Source organism: Pavona decussata, unplaced genomic scaffold (assembly GCF_977016875.1).
Source record: "Pavona decussata unplaced genomic scaffold, jaPavDecu1.1 SCAFFOLD_202, whole genome shotgun sequence".
NCBI classification, from domain to species: domain Eukaryota; kingdom Metazoa; phylum Cnidaria; class Anthozoa; order Scleractinia; family Agariciidae; genus Pavona; species Pavona decussata.
The window spans coordinates 1,720,001-1,743,692 of NW_028145610.1; the positions used below are offsets into that span (position 1 = coordinate 1,720,001).

General features: G+C 40.8%; 2 protein-coding genes across 5 annotated transcripts in view; one reads left to right on the top strand and one right to left on the bottom strand.

The window, feature by feature from the left end:
* LOC146461068 (uncharacterized) overlaps positions 1-23,692 on the top strand; it is a 177,152-nt gene that overhangs the window by 5,773 nt on the left and 147,687 nt on the right. The window contains exon 3 of one of the 3 annotated variants that reach the window (XR_014857482.1): positions 1,062-5,742. The exons of 1 other annotated variant lie outside the window; for it this stretch is intronic. Coding sequence is in view for 1 of the 2 variants with exons in the window: in XM_085087316.1 (XP_084943442.1) it covers positions 1,062-5,377 (4,316 nt within the window). In the remaining variant the exon portion in view is untranslated. Of the gene's footprint in view, positions 1-1,061; positions 6,151-23,692 lie in introns of those variants that run through there. One more of the 3 variants, XM_085087316.1, reaches the window with a different exon arrangement.
* On the bottom strand, positions 16,289-22,979 carry LOC146461069 (uncharacterized). 2 transcript variants are annotated; one of them, XM_085087331.1, is made up of 2 exons: positions 22,902-22,979; positions 16,289-19,713 (listed from the first exon to the last, which is right to left on the bottom strand). In XM_085087331.1, exon 2 carries the CDS (start codon positions 19,075-19,077, stop codon positions 16,369-16,371), a length of 2,709 nt encoding a protein of 902 aa, XP_084943457.1. In that variant the 5' UTR covers positions 19,078-19,713; positions 22,902-22,979; the 3' UTR covers positions 16,289-16,368. The 2 variants fall into 2 exon arrangements, with proteins under 2 accessions (XP_084943457.1, XP_084943458.1); XM_085087332.1 differs by lacking the exon at positions 22,902-22,979 and adding an exon at positions 21,940-22,099.

Consider the following 23,692-nt stretch of genomic DNA (forward strand, 5'->3'; position numbering starts at 1 on the left):
GAGATATCCAATGTTACCTTTCTCAAGTAGATCTCTGAGGGTTATCAACAGTTTTTGCGAAATTAAGAGCGACTCTCCCTAAGAACCTCATATTCAATTATTATCTGAGAAATAGATTTCGCGTATAATTCTTCCATCAATTTCTCTTGGCAAGTAGGCAACAAATATGAAATACGAAAGGAGACTTTTAACAGTGAATTTCAAGTGGGTTTCGAGCACAGAAAACTTCGAATCACAGAATTTAAAACAAAAATTAAATTTTTTCGTTTGTATTTCATATTTGTCACCTAATTGCCAAGAGAAGTTGATGGAAGAGTTATTAGCAAATCTATTTTTTAGATAAAAATTGAATATGGGGTTCTTAGGGAGAGTCGCTCTTTAAAATTTCTGTACATCATTTGTACACATTCGAATGCATGATTGACATTAATTTCAAAGAAATCTTCAAACGTTCTTCTGTAATGGATCTGGTGATAAACAGAGTGCAAATTTCTTTAGTGTCAATGCCAACAACATCTTGCCTGCTCTAGGTGTTTAGGTAGCGGGGAACGATGCGGAATCGATCTGAGTCGCTCGTAACTCGGTGACTTGATTTGGACGGAGATACTGAGGATATTTTATTTTGGAAACCCTGCAAAATTACGGAACCTTTTCTTGTGAGGAAAAATGAGTGCACGGGGGAGGGGCTGGAGGAATTGATCCCGGGTTATGGACCATAACCCCAAACAAATTCAGTTAGCTATTGGCCTCGTGGCTCAGTCGGCACTGTATCGGCGATCAAAATACGAGACTTTATTTGGTTCGAATCTCACCTAGCTCAAAGATTATTCTCTTTAACCCGTAGAACCACATTTTGGTTTTTTCTATCAATTAAATCAACACTTCAGAGTTGACTCTCCTTTTTCTTAAGTAATTTTTGTATAGACGAGTAGGCGACATTTAAGTTATTTCTTGTGCACAAACCATTTTCTTCATGTTGCATGGTTGATTCATTTACTTAAACTGTCATTTTGAGCGTGACTGTAATGAAAAACTCTGCATTAATGTCTCTCGTCTTACAGGCACAACCTTCTGTGGAAATTCCCCTGTAGATCCTTCCTTATTAAAATTGGTTTACAATGAAGTGTTGCTGCTTTCCTCAAATTTGGATGAATTTGTCGAACAAAAAGACGAATTGGAATCTCAGTTGCTTGGAGTTAAGCACTCTCTTGATCAGCTCGTTGAACTTCCGCAGGAGGTTGAACAGATAAAGGATGATATGGAGTCATTGAAGCAACAAATGGCAGATCTAAGATGTGATGCTGTGAAAAGGGAGGAGCGTACAAAGCATCCAGTGTTTTTTGGGGCGCTCGACAGAAATGAGTACTTTACAGGCCGAAAGGAGATATTGGAGACCCTAGAAAGGGCTTTTGACGATGTAAACCCTACAGAAAATAGCCGTGGAGTCCCAAAGAGAGGGGTTAATATCCGTGGGATCTGTGGGCTTGGAGGGTGCGGAAAGTCGTCTGTTGCCCTCGAGTATGTTTGGCGCTGCATGGAACGCTACCCTGGGGGTGTGTTTGTTGTAAATGGAGAGAGTGATGATTTAATGAGGGTATCTCTTCAGGGAATTCATGAAGAGTTTGTAGACGTAGACAGCACCCAGTCTAATAAGGGCAAAGAAGCTAAATCGTTTGAAGATCTGCTGACTGATACTCTCTCGTGGCTCGGTAATTTGACGGAAAAGTGGCTCTTACTTGTTGACAACCTAGATCAGAAAGAACTTAGTTCCTGCGCAAGGAAACTTTTTTTCGGCCAGTGGAAAAACAAAACGTCAAGTGACATTCTGGTCACTTCCCGTAGAAGACACCGAGTGCTTTGTGAGGACCTTCGCCTTTCGCCGGAAAACTGTTACGAGTTGGACCCTTTTTCTGTAAGTGAATCCGCTGAGTTCCTTGACAAGCGTACAGGAATACAATCCAGTTGTGAACATGAGGACCAAAAGAAACAAGAACTCGCCGAAGAGCTTGGTGGATTGCCTCTGGCCTTAGAACAAGCCGCGGCCTACATTAAAGCGTTGGAATGCCCCATTCCGTTATACCTCCAGCAATATCGTTCGCAAAAGGCGAAGCTTTTAAGCATGAAGAGTGCCATACCACACACAGAGACCTACAACGAGGAACGCCTTGGAGTGCAAACTACGTGGCTTCTCAATTTCCATTACATCACCGATTGTGGGGAAGACCAAGGCCTTGGAAGGGCAGCCGCTTTTTTCATGAAAATCGCAGCATATCTGTTCCCAGACGATATTCCAATTGATGTGCTGAACGTGGGCGCTCCCGAGATTGAGCCACACGAGGACCTGAAGAAACGTTTGGAAATGCCTCTCGGTGCACAGCAAATTGTTGATTTATTGATTAAGTTTTCACTATTCAAACGCAAGTCAGGTGATACTTTAAGCATCCATCGCCTTGTCCAAGAGGCCTTGAGAGATCGTTGTGACAGGGAAGGTGAAACTGACAATGTCTTATCTTCTGCTGTAAGGATGATGCACCAAACATTTCTTAACTGTGTAGGTGGTACAGAGTTTCTTTCTGATTATTATGTCAAATTGAGGTCTGTAGTAGTAGAGAAAGACGTTCCTTTAACATGGCGCTACTTAGTGCCCTTAATTGCATCTACGGTCCCCTTTGAAGGAAGGCGGTGGAAAAAGCTGTCTGTTAATGCTTTTCATCTCGTCTGTAATCTTTTCAAGGATTCGTCCTTGAAAACTTGTTTCTTATGCGAGGAATCTGCCAGGGTTTTTTGCGAAGCATCTTTGTACTGTTATTCCCTTGGAATGGAAATTCGAGGTTACAGTTTTCAACAGCTTGTCTTCGAAATTATTTGTGCAGTAAAAGAGCCCATTCGTTATTACAAGAATGACGACCTGCTGAGGGTAACAAGAATCTTGAATCCAGATTTTGACGGGAAATTCATTTCTTGCAAGTTAAAGGAATCAGTTGATGTCAGAGAAAAAACCAACGACAGAACAGGCGCATCAGATGGTGCTACTCAAACTCTCAATTTGCTAGAAGCAATCAGAGTGATTGAACCAAAAGCAAGAGAAGCCTTTAGCAAGGGTGATTTTCAAACATCCGTTGAGTTGTATTCTGACATTGTTAGAATATCGAATTTAAAAGGTTGTCGTGGATCATTCAACGCAGAATACGAACAGCCACACTTGGTTCCTGTTGGAAAGATTCTCTGTCAACGTGGCATTGCACATTTACAAATAGGAAACTATGAGACGGCTGTTGACGACTTTAGCACGTCTACATGCGTAGACATTCAGCACTATCGTGGTTACTACTGGAAAGTATATGCGTTGTGCAAACTGGTGGAAAGTGGTAGAACCGAGTTGACTTCAAGAGCTCAAGCTGCAATGGCTGTGCTAGATTTCAAGTTTGCAAATTCTAAGTCAGACGACATACGGAAGTTGCAAACGAAATTTCCTGGAATACTTGATCGAACTGAATACAAGTTTGTATCTCAGGTTAGCGAGCTCAAAGAACTGGAAAGACTCTTTGGAGTCCAAAATGACTTTTCAAATGGTTCACTTACTATCATTTTAGATCAAGGCTACTATGATTTGAAGCAGATGAACCTTTCGGGAGGACAGTATTATTTTGTTTGCCTTCCTGGAAGTAACGCAGTTCTTAATTGCTTCCAAGGGCTTCATTTATCGCACGGATCTTTCATGTTTGAAAACATTAGATTCGAGAACGTTTATTCTGCAGTTTGGAGTATCGCCAGAAATGCCACACTTTTTGGAGACGTTCCTGTCAAATCAAAGGAAAAAGATGTGAAAGATTACTGTGCCTCTATGAACTTTGACACTTTAACGTTGGGAGGACCACACCTAGCTAAAACGGAGCTGACTGCCAAAGCCGAACAAAACCTTAGTGCCTTAATAGAAGCTAATGACGTCCAATCGTTGGTCCTAGATCATTGTGATATCACAGGTCCAGCCTGTACGGGAATAAAGATTAATTTTACTAAATCATCTCGTGGACAAAACGTTGTTTCAGTTAGATCATCGACAATCCGTTACTGCGGTGGAACTGGGCTTCGTGTACAAGGAAACGATCGGTTCTGTCACATCAGTATGGATGACAATGATGTATCATGTAATTTGTACGGTATAGTCATAGATTCCCCTTCGTCATTTTACTTGGAAAAGAATAACATTAGTGATAACACTTTTTCAGGCCTGGTGGCCATGAATACTTCTGAAGGAAGTCGGTTATTACGAAATTATGTGACCCATAATGGCAAGCATGGTATCTTGTTTAACAACGCCAAGGGAGTTATCGAGGAAAATGTCATTTCTAGCAATCGCAGTTGGGGTGTTGTGTGCTGTTTTGAAAGCAATTTACATTTCGAACAAAATGTGCTTGCGAACAATCTTTGTGGAGGTCTTAGAATCATGTTCAATGGTGAAGGAAATGTTTTGGTCCGGAAGTGCGAGTTCAGACCAAACTTCGGTCCCGCTATTTTCCCCCAGAATTCAAATGAACTTTCCCATTTCGAGCGAGAATGTTGCCTGCAGTTGTCGGAAGCACCAACGTCCGTGCCACTTCACCTGTGTTCTTTTCTCGAATATACCAGACTAGATTATGAGCTCATTAGGAAATTCAAGACCCCTGTTGTAATTGACAATAGGGTATTAGAAGCTTCCAAGGAGCTGTTTGAGGCTGAACCAAATTTCTGCTGCACGTGCTGCAAAGATTTGCCGAATGGTGACCCGATCGAGTGTCCCAATTGCCACATAGCAAGGTACTGTAACCAGGAATGTTTTGACAAGGCTAAGGCTGTTCATTACCCTGTATGTAAATCCATCCTTGCATCCAACAAGGAATGTGCCCATTTCGAATTGTTAAAGTTAAACAACACACCACCACTTGTCAAAAACGTTTGTGGAAATGGAAGTGCCATCTCTTTCTGTGTTATCGCTATACTGAATCTATCACCACCCTTTGGATCGAAATCAGACATGCTGATTGATGAACTGGATTTTTCTAGCCTCTGTCTCGTGATTTGCCCACAGCGTCATCTTTGCAGTATGGTGAACTGCCCAACTACTTTGATACCCTATTTCGTAGCAAGACACGGACATCACGTGATGGGAATCAAGGCGGCTTGTGTTTTGGCAAACTTTAATTGTGAATCTGAGACTGTCACTGTTTACTATCATCGCATATTTCCCTTGGAAAAAATTCCAGATGCTTTAAACTGGGTGGACAGAGCGATAAATGCGTTCGAGCAATACCTAACTGACGCAGCTCAAGCCCTAAGAAGTGATACTGGAACGCCCAAGAAACGAAAATCCAGAAAAAGCCAGCAGCGATTTCGTTAAAGGTTTCCAGTAAGTAGCAGTGACGTGTCTGTGAATGGATACCAATCCTCAGGAACTCTGTTACTCCTTTGATAACTAAAGTTACAGCGCTATTTTCTGGACTGATTCCTTAGCCAAATAAGGAACTGTGTAAGCCTGAAACTGATGAACCTGTGACTCCCAACAGCGCCCAGTTAAATCCAAATCGAAGAAAAATACATTTATGACAACAAAGCACCGATTGGAGAACTTTCATTTGCATGCTCACAATTTAGGGATCTCATATCGGTTTTACAGCGGCCCGAAAAGATAGCTCCACTTTGTACAATAAGAAAACACTGAAAAGTGATGCTCAGCAATATTTGTTTGAATCGGTAGGCTCAAATGTTAGAGCATTCTGGTTCAGATAACTACTATATCAGAACAAACAGCACAATAGGAAAGAACTGCTACGTAGATTTTATTGGAATGTGCGCAGAACTACCGTGTACAGGATAGTAACTAGTACTGTAGGAAAGTACTGTTTAGTACTGAACAAATCTGAGCGGCCACACTTTGGACTTTAACCGTACTGGGCCCGCGCGCGCTGGCGCAAATTCTGGTAAACAGGTTAGGCTTCATCTGTGGACATAGATGGTAGATAATGATTCTTAATTTCAATGAGCTTATGTCAGCCAGTTTTTACATACACCTTTCTTCTGATATATATTGTTAATCAATTTATACGTTTCGTATCTTGTAGATCAGGAGTCTATTTGTAGAATAAAATTCATGTTTGTTACATTTTCAGACAAGACGTAGTTTTAATCATATTGTCGTATATATGGTAAACTGTGCAGCAACTGCACCTCAGAGGAAGAGGGGGTAGGGTGGGGTGGGAGAGTTGTTTTTTCCTGTTGACCCAGAGAAACGGCATCTGTTTGCCAGACAGTAGCTCATTGCTGCGTTTTACCTTTGTTTTGGTCAACACACAGGATTTCTCCATTTGTAGACGGTTTTGGAATTTTTTCAATTTCATTTTTTAAACACGTGTTATACAGTAGCTTGTGTAAGTTAGAATGACTTTTTTTCCATTATCCTCATTGATGGAAATGATGACTGCTGTATGAAATTGTTATTTGTTGTCTTTAAAATTTTTGTTATCGCTGCTTTGGCAAATTAATATGGCCCTGTCTCTAGTTAGCAAACACACTCTAAGAACAACGTTTCAGTGCAGACAAATATTGGAATGCGTTTGTCCAAAAAAACAATGAACCTTTTTGTAAGTCTGGGGCCAGAAACATGAAAATTAAGATGTAAAGTAAGTACTGCTTCTTAACACTAGCTTATATTTTCCAACAGTACTCTATTGTCAGGAAACAATATTTAGGACATATCTCAACTTAGGAGGGCTTTGTGAATCAGCCCCCCCCCCCCCCCCTCTCCCCGGGAGGCTTGTTTAAGTGAGTAGTAGTTCATCAAGAGAAGCAGATATTAGATTTCGTTACAGTTCACCTGACATACTACAAACAGTGGTTTTGATTTTTTTATCTTCGCTCCCCATTTCCTCGGTTGGTTCAAAGTGACTTTTCATCTCCAACACTGCACCATCAGCGCAAAACAACACAGGCCGCCTTGCAATCTGCCAGGGGCACTCAACCTTTTTTTCGGCGATATATTTTTTTCAGGTGGGCCTTACCATCCGCAGAAATTCGGCTTGCTGCCCGATCGGGTATTTCTAAGAAAGCGACAACTGGAAACTTTACTACCCCTCCCTAACGACACATTTTGTCAATCAACCAGATTTTGGGTGGCACGCGACCAGCCCCATCCAGCGTCCTTTTCTGGAGGAAGGAAGAGAGAGGACCCTGCGAACGAGGTTGCATTTCGCTTAGCGAAATGTCGCCTCACACTTTCGTAACACTGAAAAACTAACCCCCTTTTATTAATTTTTTTTGGTGGTGGGGTGGGAGGGGGAAAGGCACGTGTTTGTCGTTTTGAAGTGCCAAATAAGGCCAGCTAGCATCATTTTCTGAAAGCCAACAGCAGCTCGAAAATTCTGAAAATAACATTCCGTTCCCAAAAGTTTTGTGTGATTTAAGCTAAAGCCGGAATCTTAACACGTCAAACTGTCAGCTTACACAAATCTGGTTTTAAAAAGACCGTAAACTGAACCATCGGAGAACACAGAAAACCTGACACTTTGGAACACTTTCACATGTACTCGTTTGGCCCTTGTTCTGCTGATGTTGTTGCCACTTTGAAGCTAAGTGGATCACGGAGTAGTTTTGTTTAGCCAAACGTTTCGTTTACGGACCAAGGTCTTATAGTGTGGCTTTTAACCCCTTGAATCCGGAAAAGAAGGAAAGAAAAAAGAAAAGGACGATTAGATAGCTGGCAGGAAAGAGAAAAATTGTTCTTCAACATGCAAGCTCATCCACGGTCCTCTCTCAGCCATGTAGCTCGCCAGCTTTCGACCGGTTTTTCAGCCGACCCTGCACTCAGCCATCTTCGGAGAACCATGGGTAGATAGTCAGTGAGATCCGGGCTTGCGACTCAGTTTACCAAAAGAGCATTATCTTAGTCAGCTGATCGATTTTTCCACCCAGCCAGATATATATTTAACGCCCACACAATCTTGTTAATTAGTTAATTGAGTATTTACTGACTTAGCAGGTAGGAGTTTACAAGGTACCGACAATACAACTCGAAGACCCGTACAAGACTTAGTACCTGGAAAAAGCATCAGACGACCAACACTTGACGCCACACGTTTTTACATACGGACCGGTACGTTATCAGAATAAAAGACCCTCTTAGTATAGGAAAAGTGGAACATGCTTTCCCCAAGGCAATGTCTGTCAATACACATATAAATGTGATTTCTCTGGACCACCCGAGTCAGCTGCTGTCCCGATCTAGAGGGCTATTTAAAAGACAGCCAAACGGCACGGACCCGATAAAAGAGGTACGTTACCGATAATGTTTAGGCAAAGGCAACTATGAACCTAGAACGTCACGGTTATTTCTCTATGTTAAGTATCGGTACCCTAACACTCTTTTACGAGTCCTACCAGTTTTTTTCTGCCGTGTAAATTCCCCTCAGCGATCAGCCAATATTGGGTTTCCCACATTGAAAAGTTCCCCAGCGGGTTGATTGTTTTTCCACTGAACAAGCTGAGCATTTTTGACTCGGGGTTCTTCGTTCGCACAAGTGGGAGGTTTAGTCAATTGAAACTGTGGCAACTGTAGGTGGTCTACCTGTGTAATCTCTTGCTCACTACAGAAAATAACAATCCCAAATCACCAACAGTAGGAGTCGGGACGTCACTTCCATCAAAACAACTGACCTAGTAATAGAATCTATTTGAAAATTTTTTTAGTCTAGAATATTCTGGCGTATGTTAGCATCCTGTTTTCGAATCTTGCTTCATGGCGTCGAAACGCGAGACCGAAAAAAAAAAAATGAAATAAAAATCAGAGTATGTTCCCTGGCTGTCATAACAAGTGAGTCTACTTTTCTCAGCTTTCACGTAAATAGAGAAACATCTACAATTAGACATAACTCCGCGTTTCTCCTGAAAAAAAAAATGTTTGGTAAATAATATGTGATACTTATTAATATTAGCCAAACAAACTTCTTTAGAATGAAAATAAGGTAGAGAAGTACTGAAGAAAAACATTTTGTTGTCTTCATTACGCCATCAGCCAATTTCAAATATTGGTTAACGAAAATACAAAACAGAGGTAACAAAAACTCAAACAACTAGTTTTGTTCGGGGATAAGAAAACATTTAAACAAGGGCCAATTTATAAAACGTTTGCACTTGTTGTTCACAAGTTGGACCGTTGATTGGTTTGACAACTGAGCGCATTCAAAATTAAAAAGAAACTGAATGAAAAGTTCAAAAACGGGTTCAATAATGATCGTTTAACCCTTTAAGCGCTAACAGTGATCAGAATTAAATTTCTCCTTGTAATATCAATGCTTTTTCAACCCCTGAGGTCATGAGAATTAAGGATACGATCACCCAAGGTGAATGTTCTTGATATTTTAATAACTTCTCCCCAGTTCCTTTATAAGAAAAGTATGGGAACAAGATAGGAAAATTTATTCTTTGATATATATGCGTTATTGACCAAGCATGAGGTCAAGATGGCTGGATATTGGCCAAGTTCTTTTTTTGCGTTTTTATGGACCGAGACGAAGTCGAGGTTCATAAAAACGCAAAAAAAGAACGAGGCCAATATCCAGCCATCTTGACCGAACAACCTTGGTCAATAAAGGATTTATTATATGGCTTTACCTTCAAGTTAAAACTACAACAACAAAACAAAACAGGACATGAAACTTCTCTACTCGGAAAGAAATTCTTCATAGCCGGCCGGTGCAAGATTTATTTTCAGTACATTTTTGGATTAGCATGTAATCGTGGAAAACAAGGAATCCTAAATTATCTTAGGGCTCTAACTTTATAATGGCTTAAAGGGAGTATACAATTATTGAGAACGAAAAATTTAGATTTTCGCAAGAGCGGGAAGATTTGAATAGAATCCGGCAAACTCGCCATTTTCAGCTGATCGCACGGCGGCGTAAATAATAAACATTTTTACACAGTTTTCGGCTTCCAATCGTTAATTCTTGAATGAAACAATAGATTTTGAGATTATATGCAAACACAAGCCGAAAAAAAGAGCGGGTAAATCAGAAAACTGGGCGAAACTTTGATAAGATTTTGTTGTTTACAACAAGCAAGACGCGGCTAAATTAAAAACGTGAGCTTCTTCGGCGAACTTGAGAAAAATACTTTTCTGAACTGCTCTAAACACTTAACGCATCTTCCACTACGCTATGATTTAAATACAGTCATTGCAAACCTAGAGAATTTATCAATTTGGCACTCGACTTGAGACAATTGTTTTTACAAAATCCACTCTATCAAAAATACTACACGCAGAGCAACTCACCGGTTCAACTCACATTCATTGTAGCGGAAACAACATTTTCACTACAACAGGACGATTCCATTCTCTTTCCTTCCGTTTAGGTAAATGTTGAGAGTTTACCGAACTTTTTAGTGAGCGTTTTCCCCCAAAACAACGAGAAAATCGAAGGAAAGATTGCATTGTTGTTGGGATTAAACTTTCGATGCCAAGCGAACGGGCAACGGGTAATCCCGAGCGGGCAAGATAGCTCCATCTTGCCCGCTCGGGTAGCCAATCACAGCGCAGGATTTGACTCATCTTGCCCGCTCGCAGAGCCAGCCATATAATAAAAGTATTTATAGCTTTATACACTACTTTGAATTGGTCTACTTTTAAATTGTGCGTACCATCGTTTCAAAACTTTAAACTTTAAATGAACAAGCGAGTAAAACTCAACTTCAGAAGAAAGAAACTATTTCAGAATACACGATCCACTTGCAGTGGCACAAATCCACTGTTCCTGCGAGTTTAGACTAAACTTAGCAGTCCAGCCGGTCCCAAGATTTTCGTAAGGCCCCTTGCACTAATTAAGCTTATACATGCTAAAATGCTTATACATTTGATAACTGATACTCCATTCACACCCGCTGCTTGTGTTTGATTCAGGGGTATCATGAAAGTGAAACATACATAATTAATGTATAGGGTTGTGCAGAAACTCTTAACATAAAAAATAATGATTCCACCAGGGTGAATTCTGCGTACATCTCACGCCGAAAGTATGCCAAGAGTTTCTAACTTCCACATGGCCGCTGAAGTGCCAACGCCAAGAAAATGTTATGCTGACCGTCTGTACACTCTAATTTCTAGACAAGAGAAATCAAGGATATTTTTTTTACAAAAACAGTTCGTTTGAATGTTAGGAGTTTTCATTCCTTGCTAGCAGGGGTCTCTGACGGCGGCTCATGGTTCCAGTTGAATTTTCAACATCTTATGGTGTCATTTATGGTCTATAAGAGTATAGACCATAGAAAACTGCCATCGATTTGTTAATTAGATGTTTCAGTGAATAATATTGAAAGTGAATGCACAGCTCTCCAGGAACTTGGTAAAGAGCCAAACAGGCACAGCATTCACAGAAAAATTAGATATTTTCATTCCCATGCGAATACAACTCACCTAATGAATAGCTTTGCTTTGATATAAATAAAGAGGCCTTGGGAAACTCAGAAATGGCTAATTACGATAATCCTCTCAACAGCCAAAGTCGGTTAAGGTTACTTATAGGGAAGAAAGGTCGAATTTTTCTCAAATAATTTTTTAGATAATTGTTGAAAAAAGAAAGGGATGCAAAGTTTCGTGAAAACAGCCGTTAGAAATCTTAAAAAGAATGCGAGCTATCTGAAAACCAAAGTTTTGTAGGAAAAGCGGTGAGGGAGTGAAGGTGTCATAATCCAATTTATGCGGGACTGTGTTGAGATTTTACGCGACAAAATTTACCGGCGATCTCGAGTTACCGGCAAATTTGCATATTTTTGTCTACATCGTGTTCATCGTATGTCACGGCGTTGTATGTAAAATTTTACTGTAAAACTGCGTCCCATTTTGGATTCAAGCATTGCGTAAAAGGTTGCTATAAAGAAACCGAAACTAGAAAAGTCGCCTTGGGTGACAGTTAAGAAAAAACCCGGCCCAAAGAAGGTCGAAATATCATTTGACAAAGCCAAAAAACGTCAGCTGGCGGAGAGCGACAAGGGTTCTTGGTACAAACAGTCGAATTTTCTATAACTGCCTCGGCAGCAGAGAAATTCGAGGACGAGAAATCGGATAGTAAAGGGTCGAATATCAGTTCGGAGTCCGAAATCGAAGATGCCGGGGACAATCCAGCCACTTTCGCCGTTGTTGACATAATCAGCGAACCTCAGCGCGCAGCCTCGTGTACTGATAGCGGTGAGAAGTGCGTGTCTCGTGTCAACTCCGCTGGGGCTGCCAGTTTCATGTTCTGCGTCTATCTGCCGTTTTCTTCGTTGTTTTGGTTTCGCCGGTGGCTTTCTCGCGCCAGACTTAACTTTTCCCATAAAGAAATCGCTTTACAATATTACAGTAACACTAAATACTTACAGAACTCCCCAGGGAATGCTTCTTTGTGTTTGATTGGCCGGCGGCGTAAGCGCGTTGACAAGTATTTTAATGAGGTGCGAAAACTCAGAAAATGTTTCAAGGCCGAAAACACGGCTTTTGTTTTTGCGGGAATTCCCCATCTTCAAATGAATTAATAGGGTATGTAGATTTGCCAGATTTCAACGGAATTTGGCCAAAATGGTCACCTGATATTAATGCATCAAAGTGTGTCAGGCTTTTACGAAATTCAAAATACTTATCCCGTGACGTGTTAACATCTGAAGGGACTACAAAAATTTTCCATTGTTTATCTTTAGGATGGGTTTTCTCACAAATCAATAGGAATAGAGAAAAAGCCTGACACACTTTATTAGCCTATTATATCCTGATAGATATTGTGCAGTCTGTTTGGTTGTGCGCCTTTACGTGAAAGTGGGTAATTCAGTTAAGTACACGTCGCTAGTATTGAGTTTGCAGGCCTCTGAGTGCTTATGTATCCAACAAAATAAAAAACAATGATATTTTCGCAAACTTCAATTTATCAGCTTTACAGTGATATATAGTATTCCGTGGTTTAATTGAAAGCAGAGCGCGTACGCTAGATTTCCCTGAAGGCACTCGCGAAACATGGCAGTAACCTTAATCGATCACAATGTAATCTGGAAAGTAATGACCGGTCAATCACATTGCAATTATTGCAATATCATTGAGTGTTAATGTATATGAACAACTGTTAAATGCCACACCTATTTGCGACCAAACAGGAAATTAAATCTGCCATGCTTCTGTCAGTGACTAATCATGCTACATAAATTATGTAAAGTATATCATCATTATTTTCAAGCTGACATCTAAAGTTTCTTTATTTGCATTGGCAGGGTGTTTGCTTCTTTTCTATATCCCACAGAAGGACCAGTGATGAAAGTAAGCTATTTAGGGGAGGGGAGGGGAGGAAGTGCCGCCTTTGTAATGACATCTGCAAATGGTTAGACTTTCTAGTCTTCTCGGATAAAGATGATAATCCGCAGGTCCTGTCTCACAACACCTGTTCCTAATGATCTGTGGGACATAAAAGAACCCACACACTGTTCAAAAAGAGTAGGGGACATAGTCCCTGGTGTGGTGGTGTATTTCTATCTCTGATTTCATCTGTCTTTCACATTCATGCGTGGGTTGGGTGGGTGGGTGAGATCAAAATATGGACTGATAGTGGCACCTTTACATGCAGGTCTCCTATCTCACCCCACAGAAGAATAATAAAATTATTGTAAACTGCCATGAGACTATGTGATACGTGCAGTATATAAATACATTACCAGTTAGTCAAACTCAGCCTTGTACTTGTACCCAAGCCTAAGGATCCTATTCCAAAAACTGCAGCTCTGCATTTTTATTTTTGCATCTTAGTAACCATCATTTTATGAACAAGGGCATGTTTCACCCTCATGACACAAGATGCATAATCTTTATATTGCTTACTACATGACTGAACCTGTTTTTACTACATATTTGCATATTATATTATTCTTTAGGTACACAACAGGAAGCCTCGTCAGTTAAAATAGAGCAAGATGCCAGTTCAGAGGAGACGCTACCAGTTCCCCCAGCCCCACCCCCTCTGGAGTTATGCTTTATGAGTGGATGTCAGAACTGTGTGATGATTCAACATGCAGAGGAGATGCTAAGGATTTACGATAATGACACAGTTGCCAGGGCTGCCATAGAGGAAATACCTGATGAGAATTTGAAAGCATTTCTCAAAATAGAACTGAATCTTAAGTAAGGTGAAGTGAAAAGAGGCGAGACTCTCTCTATCAATGATCGGTTTGAACCCTTGTTATCCCCCCCCCCCCCCCCATGGGCACACAGTGTACCCCAGGCATTTGAATGAATGACACTTTATTTCAATAGGGTGCACATTTGACTGTGTAACTGGGAGTGGGGAAGTTTGGACCAGATGTATCCCTTGGTCTGGCATCAAATTTGTATGTAAGTTTTTTCATGGTTTTGAGGAGTTGAGCTTTAGAGGACTGGAGTTCACCTCTGTGAGTGAATGGCTCCCACAAAAAGGGCTTCAAAAGGTGTCGTTAAATGAATACATCTCTGAATGCAAGAATTCAGAGCAACTCAAGGGTACATAAACATAGGCTTTTTGAACCTATTCCTAAAATGACATTTGCTCTTCATAATAATGATATAATGCTTTATTACGAACTCCCAATGGGTTTTTCAGGTCATTTTATGGTAAGATTTCCGCATGGCTCCAAACTGTAATCATGTGTACATTTTGCGACTCAAACTCTATTCACACTCGCCATTTTTGGAAGAGGGTTTGTATGACAGTGGTGCATGTATAATTAATCCTTTAAGCCCTAATATCAAAGAACAAATTCTCCTATCTTGTCCCCATACTTTTCTCATAAAAGTACTGGGGAGAAGTTATTAACATATGAAGAACATTGACCTTGGGTTGTCATATCCTTAATTCTCATGACCTCAGGGGTTCAATAAGCATTGATATAACAAGGAGAAATTTGATGCCCAGTTGATGCTGGGCTTAAGGGTTTAATGTACAGAGCTGTGCGGAAATCTTTCCCATTTTACTTTAGATTACCCTGCGAGTAAAAGGCGTTCAATCTTCCTAGATAAGTCAGGAAGATTAAAGGGCCTCTGCTTGCAGGGCAACTATAAATATACAAGGCTATTAATTTTATACAGTAAGACAAAAATGCACTATGCAACACAATGTCTAAAAAAGTAGTTTTTTCAGTAACTGTCAAGTTTCTTGCACGGTCGTTGGCTAGCCATCGGCTGAAGTTTTCCCAACTTCCTAGTGCTGCGTTTTTTATCTTCGAAACTATAATTCTTGAATGAGAATATTGATGAAAGGCTGGAAATACAGATCAGGAATGGAAAGGTGAAGATTTTTATTGGAGTTTGCCCTTGAAATAGGTGCCGGGCCCCTTGGTGCCAGAGGTTTTTCTCACGTGCCACAAGGACTTCGGGATGGAGACTTTGGCGGGAACCATAAACTGCACAAGAAAAGCCCCTGACCGGCGCCCAGGGTAGCACACTGAATGACAAGACCTGAGTCACCTGACTAGTGGATAATTTTTTGTCGAGTAGAATAATTGTTAGTTTCAAATATATTATCCCAATTCTGCAATGTATCTATTTATATATTGAGTTTTGGCTGACGTTTTGAGCGTTAGCCCTTCATGCAAATTGGTCCAAATTGTGCGACTGCTATATACATTGTCCAACCGTTCCTTGCGTTCTCAAGTTATTTGCACGTTGTCATCGACCAGTGAACTGTATTTCAGTCCCGGGGATAAGTTCAAAATGCCTAGGTAATGAGCTATCACGCTCAGTAGTTATTGAATCCGTTCAGGTGACATCTTGCCCAGCCTGCGAGAGCACACGCCTTTTCCGGCTCTCACAGGCTACACCTTGCCGTCTTCTGCTGTCGGCCGTCTTCCCTATTGCGTATGTTCACTGAATAAACTGACTCTTAAAGAATAAATGCGCAAGGTTACCTATTTTTAGTGTTATTTTTTATAGCCGGAGAACAGATTTACGTCAATGGAAACCTCAAAATAATAGTCAAGCCTTGTTTAGAATTACCCTGCTACTACACAGAAACTAGTATTAATTATCTTTTGCCGCGGATGGCTAGAATGGAAATAGTTTGCAACTTGCGTACTGGAAAATTCAGAAAAAAGTGAGTACAGTTTGTTCTTCACTTGATATTTTCTTTTTGGTTCTCTAAATTGTAAAAGCAATTTCATTTTTGAGCAAAGGTACTTTTTACACTTATGACCAAAACATAGCAAAATCCTCCTTTAAAACTTTTGACCAACCGTCGCATTAATTTCTATTAACCAGATGTAACCTGGAAAGGTTCTGAGAATGTTACTATACTGTATATTTTGGCAAAAATCGTCCCTGAAATTCAGTCTTTGGGTCATAATTTCGATATATACTGACTAAAAATATGATTGCAAGAAATAGCCCAGGATGTAAAGAAACAGTAAAAACAGAAACCACTTAACATCCTGGGCAATCATCTCACCAACCATCCGACGGAGGAGAATCTGAAGACTAACAAAGTAAGGGATTGCCAACCATAGAGTTTTCACAAGTCCTTTTTGAGCTTCACCTACGTAGTTTTCCACATACTTGAATAACAGGAACGACAAAAAGCAAGAAATGATCATGTCCAGATCCAAGGTGTTAGCGGAATTGTATTGTACGCTTATTCCCCAGTGTGAGGCAAAAAATGCATTTAAAATTCTGGACCTCCTGACAGCCATAGGCATTTGCGTACTGGGCAAAACAGATCTTTCTCTCTTGTCGTGAGCTCGTAGGTCTTCCTGTTGTTGTGAGACACGTTGAAGACATTCGTTCACTGTCTGGCACAATGGATGACTCATCGGATAAGACTTGGAGTAGATTTCCAGAGTTCTTCTGAAACAAAATACCGCGGCATCAAGTTCAAAACATTGTTCACGTACCAGGCCCAGGTTAAGCATTGTGTCGCCAACTTTACAATGGTCACTTCCTAAACATTTCCTCCTGATGTCCAGTGCTTGATAGAGGAATCCTTTGGACTTTTCAAGTTCTCCCATCTCCATATGAAGCTGCCCCAGATTGTTTAGTATTTCTGCTACAGCAGGATGTTCATCGTGTAAAACCTTTTTTCGGATGCGCAGTGCAGCGTCGTAACAATTCATTGCCTGCTCAAGTTGATCCATGCTCTTGCGCATCAGGCCAAGGTTGTTATAAGACTCGGAAATCAAGAAATGATCTGGAGAGTAAAGTTCCTTTCTCATTTTAAGGGCCTGTTCATGGTATTGAATCGCCTTTTCTGTTGAGCCCAATTCACTGTACACAATTCCAAGGTTGCACAAACAATCGGCAACACGGGGGTGAAATTTCCCATTTACCTGTTCTTCTATGGCCAGTGATCTCTGATAATAGTATTTTGCAATGTCGTGCTCACCCAGTGCGCTGGAAACACATCCAAGGTTATTTAATGAAGCAGCAACTGTAGTGTGGTACCAGCCGTAGAGCTCTTCTCTTATTGCTAAAGATTGGCGAAACCAATTTTTCGCTCCTCCAAAGTCGCCGAGACTGTAACAGACATTTCCTAATTTGTTCAGAGAATCGGCAATTTCTGGTGTTGGATTTTCATTAGTTAGACTCTTTAAGAGAGACAGAGCACGTTCGTGGTGATCTTTAGCCTCCCTTAATTTCCCTTGCTTGCAATAGACGATGCCTAAATTGTTCAGGATGGTGGCAATAAATTTGATTCTGATTTCACTATCATCATCGCCTTCCTCTTTCGCAATGCCAAGAGCGTGTTCAAGGTACTTAATTGCTGCAGAAAGATGTCCGTGAATGTTACAAATGTCGCCAAAATTAAGAAATGCATTCTTAAGTTGTTTTCGTTCGTCACTTGTCACATCCGGCAGTATCCAGCTGGACGATGTATAAGTACTGAGCAATTTCAGATGAGGAGCCATCATTTTTGAGAACATGTGAAACTCCAGGTCAATTTGAAGGAAGTTGTGTTGCGCAAAAGGGGCTAATGTCTCGATGTACGTCTTACTGAGAGTAGCGATCTTCCTCGTACTGCAATTAGCAAGGAGGTGCCTTCTGAAGGCATCATGAACGACCTGATGAACCCTTATAACACTTTTTGCGCCATCGTCTGCGTCAAACCGAATCAGCAAAGAGCATTGGGCAATGTCAGCAGCAGCCACGTCCTCATCAAGATCTGGTTCTTGTTTCTTCACTAAACTGACAATTATGTCAAGGTCTATTGGTTCTGGCGCACCCAGTCCCAGAAAATGAACCGCATATTTAAAAAGTTCATTCTGTACTAGCGTTTGCACTGCAATTGTGACAGCTGAGGTCATTGACGATGGGTAGCTCCGGCTTTGCCTTTCGTAAATTTTGTCTGTCTCGTCTCTCTTCCCCATCTCTAATTTGCATAGATAGTCCTTCCATGTGAAGCCTCCAGGAACGGTACGGACATGGCGGACATAGAGTGCGGCACAAGCGATGGCTAATGGCTGGAAGTCTAATTTCTCGATTACCAAACGCTCTAGGTTCTCGTCATCACAGGAGAAACGAGAAATGCTTCTGAGAAGAGTCAACGCATCTTCTTCTTGCATTCCGTCACTCAGTGAAATATCTTCAAAAGAAGATTCACCAAACGGTAAATTGATACGGTCTTGCGTGGTAACAAGAACTTTCCCACATCCTCCCCAATCTTCATCGGGCCAGCAACCCTTAAGGCTCTCAAGGTCATTTGCATTGTCAAATATTACCAGCCATGTGAAATAGTCTTTCACTTTGGCGGAAATAAGGGTTTTAAGATGAGATATCCTCTCGTTAGGCTTCAACTTTGAATCTCCCCCAGTGATACTATTCAGTGAGTATTCTGTGACTCCAAGCTTGCGGGCAAATTTGCAGAATGATTCTAGCAACGACTGTTCACTTTCAGCATTCAAGGTCATTACAAATGCGAAGCTGTCTTTGGTACCATCAGGGACTGCCTCTTTGTAGAACTTTCTCCCCATCTCACGAGCAATCTGACTTTTTCCACATCCTGGGTTCCCATGGAGATAAACTGTTACAATGGAACCATCATCGTTCTTCTCAAGATTCTCACGCTTAAACATCTGCATGATCTCATCGACTTTTGATTTTCGCTCATTTACTTCATGGGATGGTTTTGGTGGAAGGCACTTGAATGATTCAGGCGTAGCTTGTAGCTCCTCTTCCAAGACACGAATTTTCTCTTGAAGCTGTTGAAGTTCCCCAGTTGGAAAGCTTCCCTGGCTGCTGATTTCATGTAACTCTTTAGTGTCAAGGTGCAGAGCTGTAAACGCATTCCAGATCAATTTCAAGTTGGCCTGAAAGTCAGTTTCCGAAACACTGGCTTGAGAACGATGTGCAAAAAATCCATTGCGGAAAACACGTAAAGTATCAACGTTAGTGGCAACTGTGGGAGTCACCAGTCCCCCGAGCGAATCGGAAAACAGAATTGCAAGGAAAAAACTTGTTGAATCCACTCACTTGTGTTACTGTTTCTTATGATGCCAAGAAGTCGGTTATTTTTTCTTCGGCTGCTCCGTGATTCCAAGTTGAAAAAATCGTTTCCATTTTTTGCAGTGTCCTGCCATAGACCCAAGGTGCTTCCATGAACTCTGTCCCATTCCCGTTTGAACACGGTCTGCAGACCATCCCGGATGACCTTGATAGTGATGTAGCAGACACGGAAATAGTTCAGTTCTTCCAATGTGTACTCTCTGCCAGACATCCTGTTTAAGAAAATCAATTATTAAAAGAAAATGTTGAAACGTTGTCATAGTCGAGCTGGATTTGACTGAGCTCACCCTGTCTGTCCCATTTTTGAGTGAATGGATGCAGTTTCGCCCATGCCAGTTCTAAGTTTTCATCATCCTTGTTAAAATAATTTTGCATGAGATCCTTCTATAAAAGCTATTTAGGAACATCATTGCCGATGGAAATAATGTGATGGAACATGTTAAGCCTGGTGTTTATCAGTAAATGACACATGCGTACTCGGCAAAAAAATGATTTACTGATTTATACATCATTCTCATTTTGATTTATATTTATTTTATGGTTCCAGGCTAAACATATTCAATCACATTATTTTCATTGCGCATATGCCACACGTTGACATTCCAATCCTAGCAGTATGCAGGTGTTTGTCCCATAACCCTAGCTTAATATGGGCTTAGCTCCCACGAGTCTCCTGTAGCTCAGTGGTATAGAACGTCCGAACTATTAATCGGAAGGTTTTAGGTTGGACTCCTGATAGGAGCACTCAGTTTTTTTTTCCGAGTATGTCTCTGTCATTTGCTGATTAATACATCATTCTCATCATTGCCAATCTTACTCATTTGGAGTGCAAGAAAACGAGACTTCATAATCGCATTTTTCATATACCAACAGGAGTAACAAAATCCTATCACGACCTTTTCATGCTCATTTCATTTTCTTTTTGCTTAAATTTGATTCCGATTAAGTATCTTTCGTCTCAGGTGCGCGATCAAGTCAGTAATTCTCTTAACCTGTCTATTTGTGCTTCTCCGAAGCTAAGGATTAATTGCTCTGCAAACTGGCAACATACTAACGAAACCGGGTCCAAAAAGTACCAACACAAAGTATTCCTAGATATACTCCGCATTATAGATCTCATTAAGGATTATTGGGTGGGTGACCAGTAGCAAGTAGGTTACATAAGCGCAATAATTACTGGCCCCGAAATGCCTCAGGGTAATCTGCGGGCCTTATAGAGATATGTTGTGGTATCGTATCCCTTGGACTTAAAAGCAATGATGAGTGTGGCATTGCGATTCTTATTTGCCCAACGAGGTGCAACTATCACCAGACCGTCCACTATCTCTTCTGACATCAATGTGAAGCGGCCATATACCCTCCTTTGTTGTAAGGTTCTCCAGCCCAGTTTTTATAGTATCACAGTGTTATAATGGCTAAGTGGTGAAACCAGCTTTCGCAACTGAGTTAAACTCTAAAGCGCAAACGCAAGCGCAAACATCCTGAAAGATCTCGACAAAAGCACTTGGTAATCTATTTTACTTCAGTATCTCTTTTGCTTCAATGCACAAAACGATGATTAATCAACATTCTTTAAGCACCCTGTGGTGGCCCAATGAAGCATGTCGACTGTAAAGATAAACTGAGCACTTTGATTTTTATGACAAATTATTCCATGTCGGTGCAGTCATTTCAAACAACTCTAAGGCATTCAGTTATTAAACAGCTAGGTAATGGTTAAACGTAACTTTTGCCACCGAGTTAAATGCTTGTACTAAGTGCGGCGAGAACCTTCTTACTTATTATCTTTCTAGATCGCCATGATATTTTCAAACGATAACGGTTTTCGTTCAAACAATCAGAACACTATGCTTCCCCTGCCCTCTTTGTAGGAAATCGAGAATCTTGTGGTTTCCATCTCCTTTGGAACGCAGTAAATTCAGTTGAAAACGCCCATTCCCGTTAAACCAGGAACCATGGATTTCACGTACACAGAGCATTTAGAGTAAAAGCCAGAATGATCCAATAAAATCTGATCGCCCTTCGTGACCCGTGCATTCATATTACAGAAAATCTTAGAAAGCGTTAAAACGTACAATAACAAACTATTAGTTTGTAATGTGGCGAAACCAATATCAATGGGAAAATTCTAACCATCTCTATCGATCACGCAGACCTACCCAGGGACATCGCTTGTTGTGTTTGTGTCGTTATGCAAATTTAGCCAAATTTCACTGACTCGTCAGTGCAATAAAAAAGTATCTTAAATTTGCATATTTATGTTCTTAGTTTATACACGGTTACACACGAGCACGCTTTGCTTGACAAGTTTTTTTTGAAAAGTTTTGCTTGTTCAAGTAAAGGGTGAACAACTCTTCCATTATGATTCCATCATGATATTTTGTGACTGTAACCCAGTTTTCCTTGACAAGTTTTTTTTCTTTTCTGACAAATTTCACCTGCTCGTCTGCAAAGGGTTGCCGAGTCAGTTATCCTTTTGAAATTATATTTGCTCCTGTACACGTTTGACGAGTTTTCTTGACAAGTTTTCCTTTGTTACTGTCATACAGCGCTCTATCTGACACGAGCAAGTTCTTCCCTGTTCAAAACCAAGGAGCATCTTTTGTCATCATCTCTGCACGTGAAAAACGTAGAACAAACATGTTACCCGATCACGGTTAAATTACCGATCGCTGAGTTGGATCCGGCATACTTTGCATAAATTTCTGTATATCTGTATTTTGAATGGAATTGCTGCCTTGGAAACAGCTAAAATAACCTACAGGCGGGCAGTTGAAGTCTCAGACTTAACTGTCAGACCTTTTAATAATTAATAAAAATAGACTGAAAACGGCATTCTTATTTTCGTTTACGTCTTCCATACAATTAAACAAAGGCGGTCAAAATGGACAAAAATACCCAACTCTTCTCTCCTGACGATGATAACCTTTACCGCAACAGCGGCGTATATACATATGAAACAAAACTGGCGTCCTAGCTAACACGAATAATTAAAACCAAGTTGATTTTGAAGCCTACAAGTAACTGCATGCGAACGCAAGGTATATAAACCACAGGAACTAACTAGACTACAGCGATAACAGCATCAAAACAAAATTTCCCAGTCAAAGATGTCCCTCGATTGTGATGGGTCATTCAAATAAAACCTAGAAATGCGTCCTAGACCAAAGTAGGGAGCAATACAAATGTCCGTGACTGGGAATATGCGAATATAATGCCCCTGGTAACGTAAACAGTCGATGATTTCCACCTTGAATTAATAACTCGCATGCTTGCCTATGCTATTCAATATAAATTGCCGTTGCATGGTGTTATGTCACAATTTTGTCGAAAGATCTGCATGCCAGCAAAATGACTTATGGAGTATAAATTGCAGAATACCTTGCCCCAAACAACTTACCTTTAAGCTATCGGAAAAGAAATATCGAAGTTAATGCAGAAAGGCGCTCTTTTGCTTCCTCTACTTCATCACTTCCGCGCTGACTCGTCCCCAGTAGTCTCTCTTGTCTCGCGTGACGGGGAGCGCTTCGCTTTCTTCCTTCCCATCACACTTCGCGCTCTGCGTTTCCCAACAAGAGAGATGACTGGGGACGAGTCAGACTTCCTCGTCTGATGAATAGAAAGTGAAAGTGATTTTTCACTGCCATTCCCATGGAGCCATTCGGATGCAAGTCACGCGATTACAGATTTATCACGCTAGTTTTATAATATTTCTGATCGAGGCAAACTTCACGTAATTTACAACATTCGGATGCGTCACTCTATACCGGGGCCATTCTCGACCCCAGATCCTCCCGGCTTTATAAGTGATACGCCTAGGACTCTGGGAAACTCTGCGCAATCGGGCGGCTTAATTTCTTGGACTGAACTATCAGACCTTTTAATAAAAACAAACGTATATTTCCGAGTACACACAAGATTATGTCCACACCTGTACGCTTCACTTGTAGACGCAAAACGATGTTCTTTTATTCGATAAACGCAGGCGGTCAAAATGGTTATCATAAACCCATCTATTGGAAACGCTTTTCGGTTGTTTGTGAAAACGCGCTTTGTTTCTTCTCGGGTGGAGGGCTCATTTAAAATAAAATACTAAACGTATAGATGGACTTTTACATTGAAGAACACTCAACTATTGCAAAAAGATTTATGGGTAGACACAGCATGATGTAAAAAGGAAGCAAAGTGAGC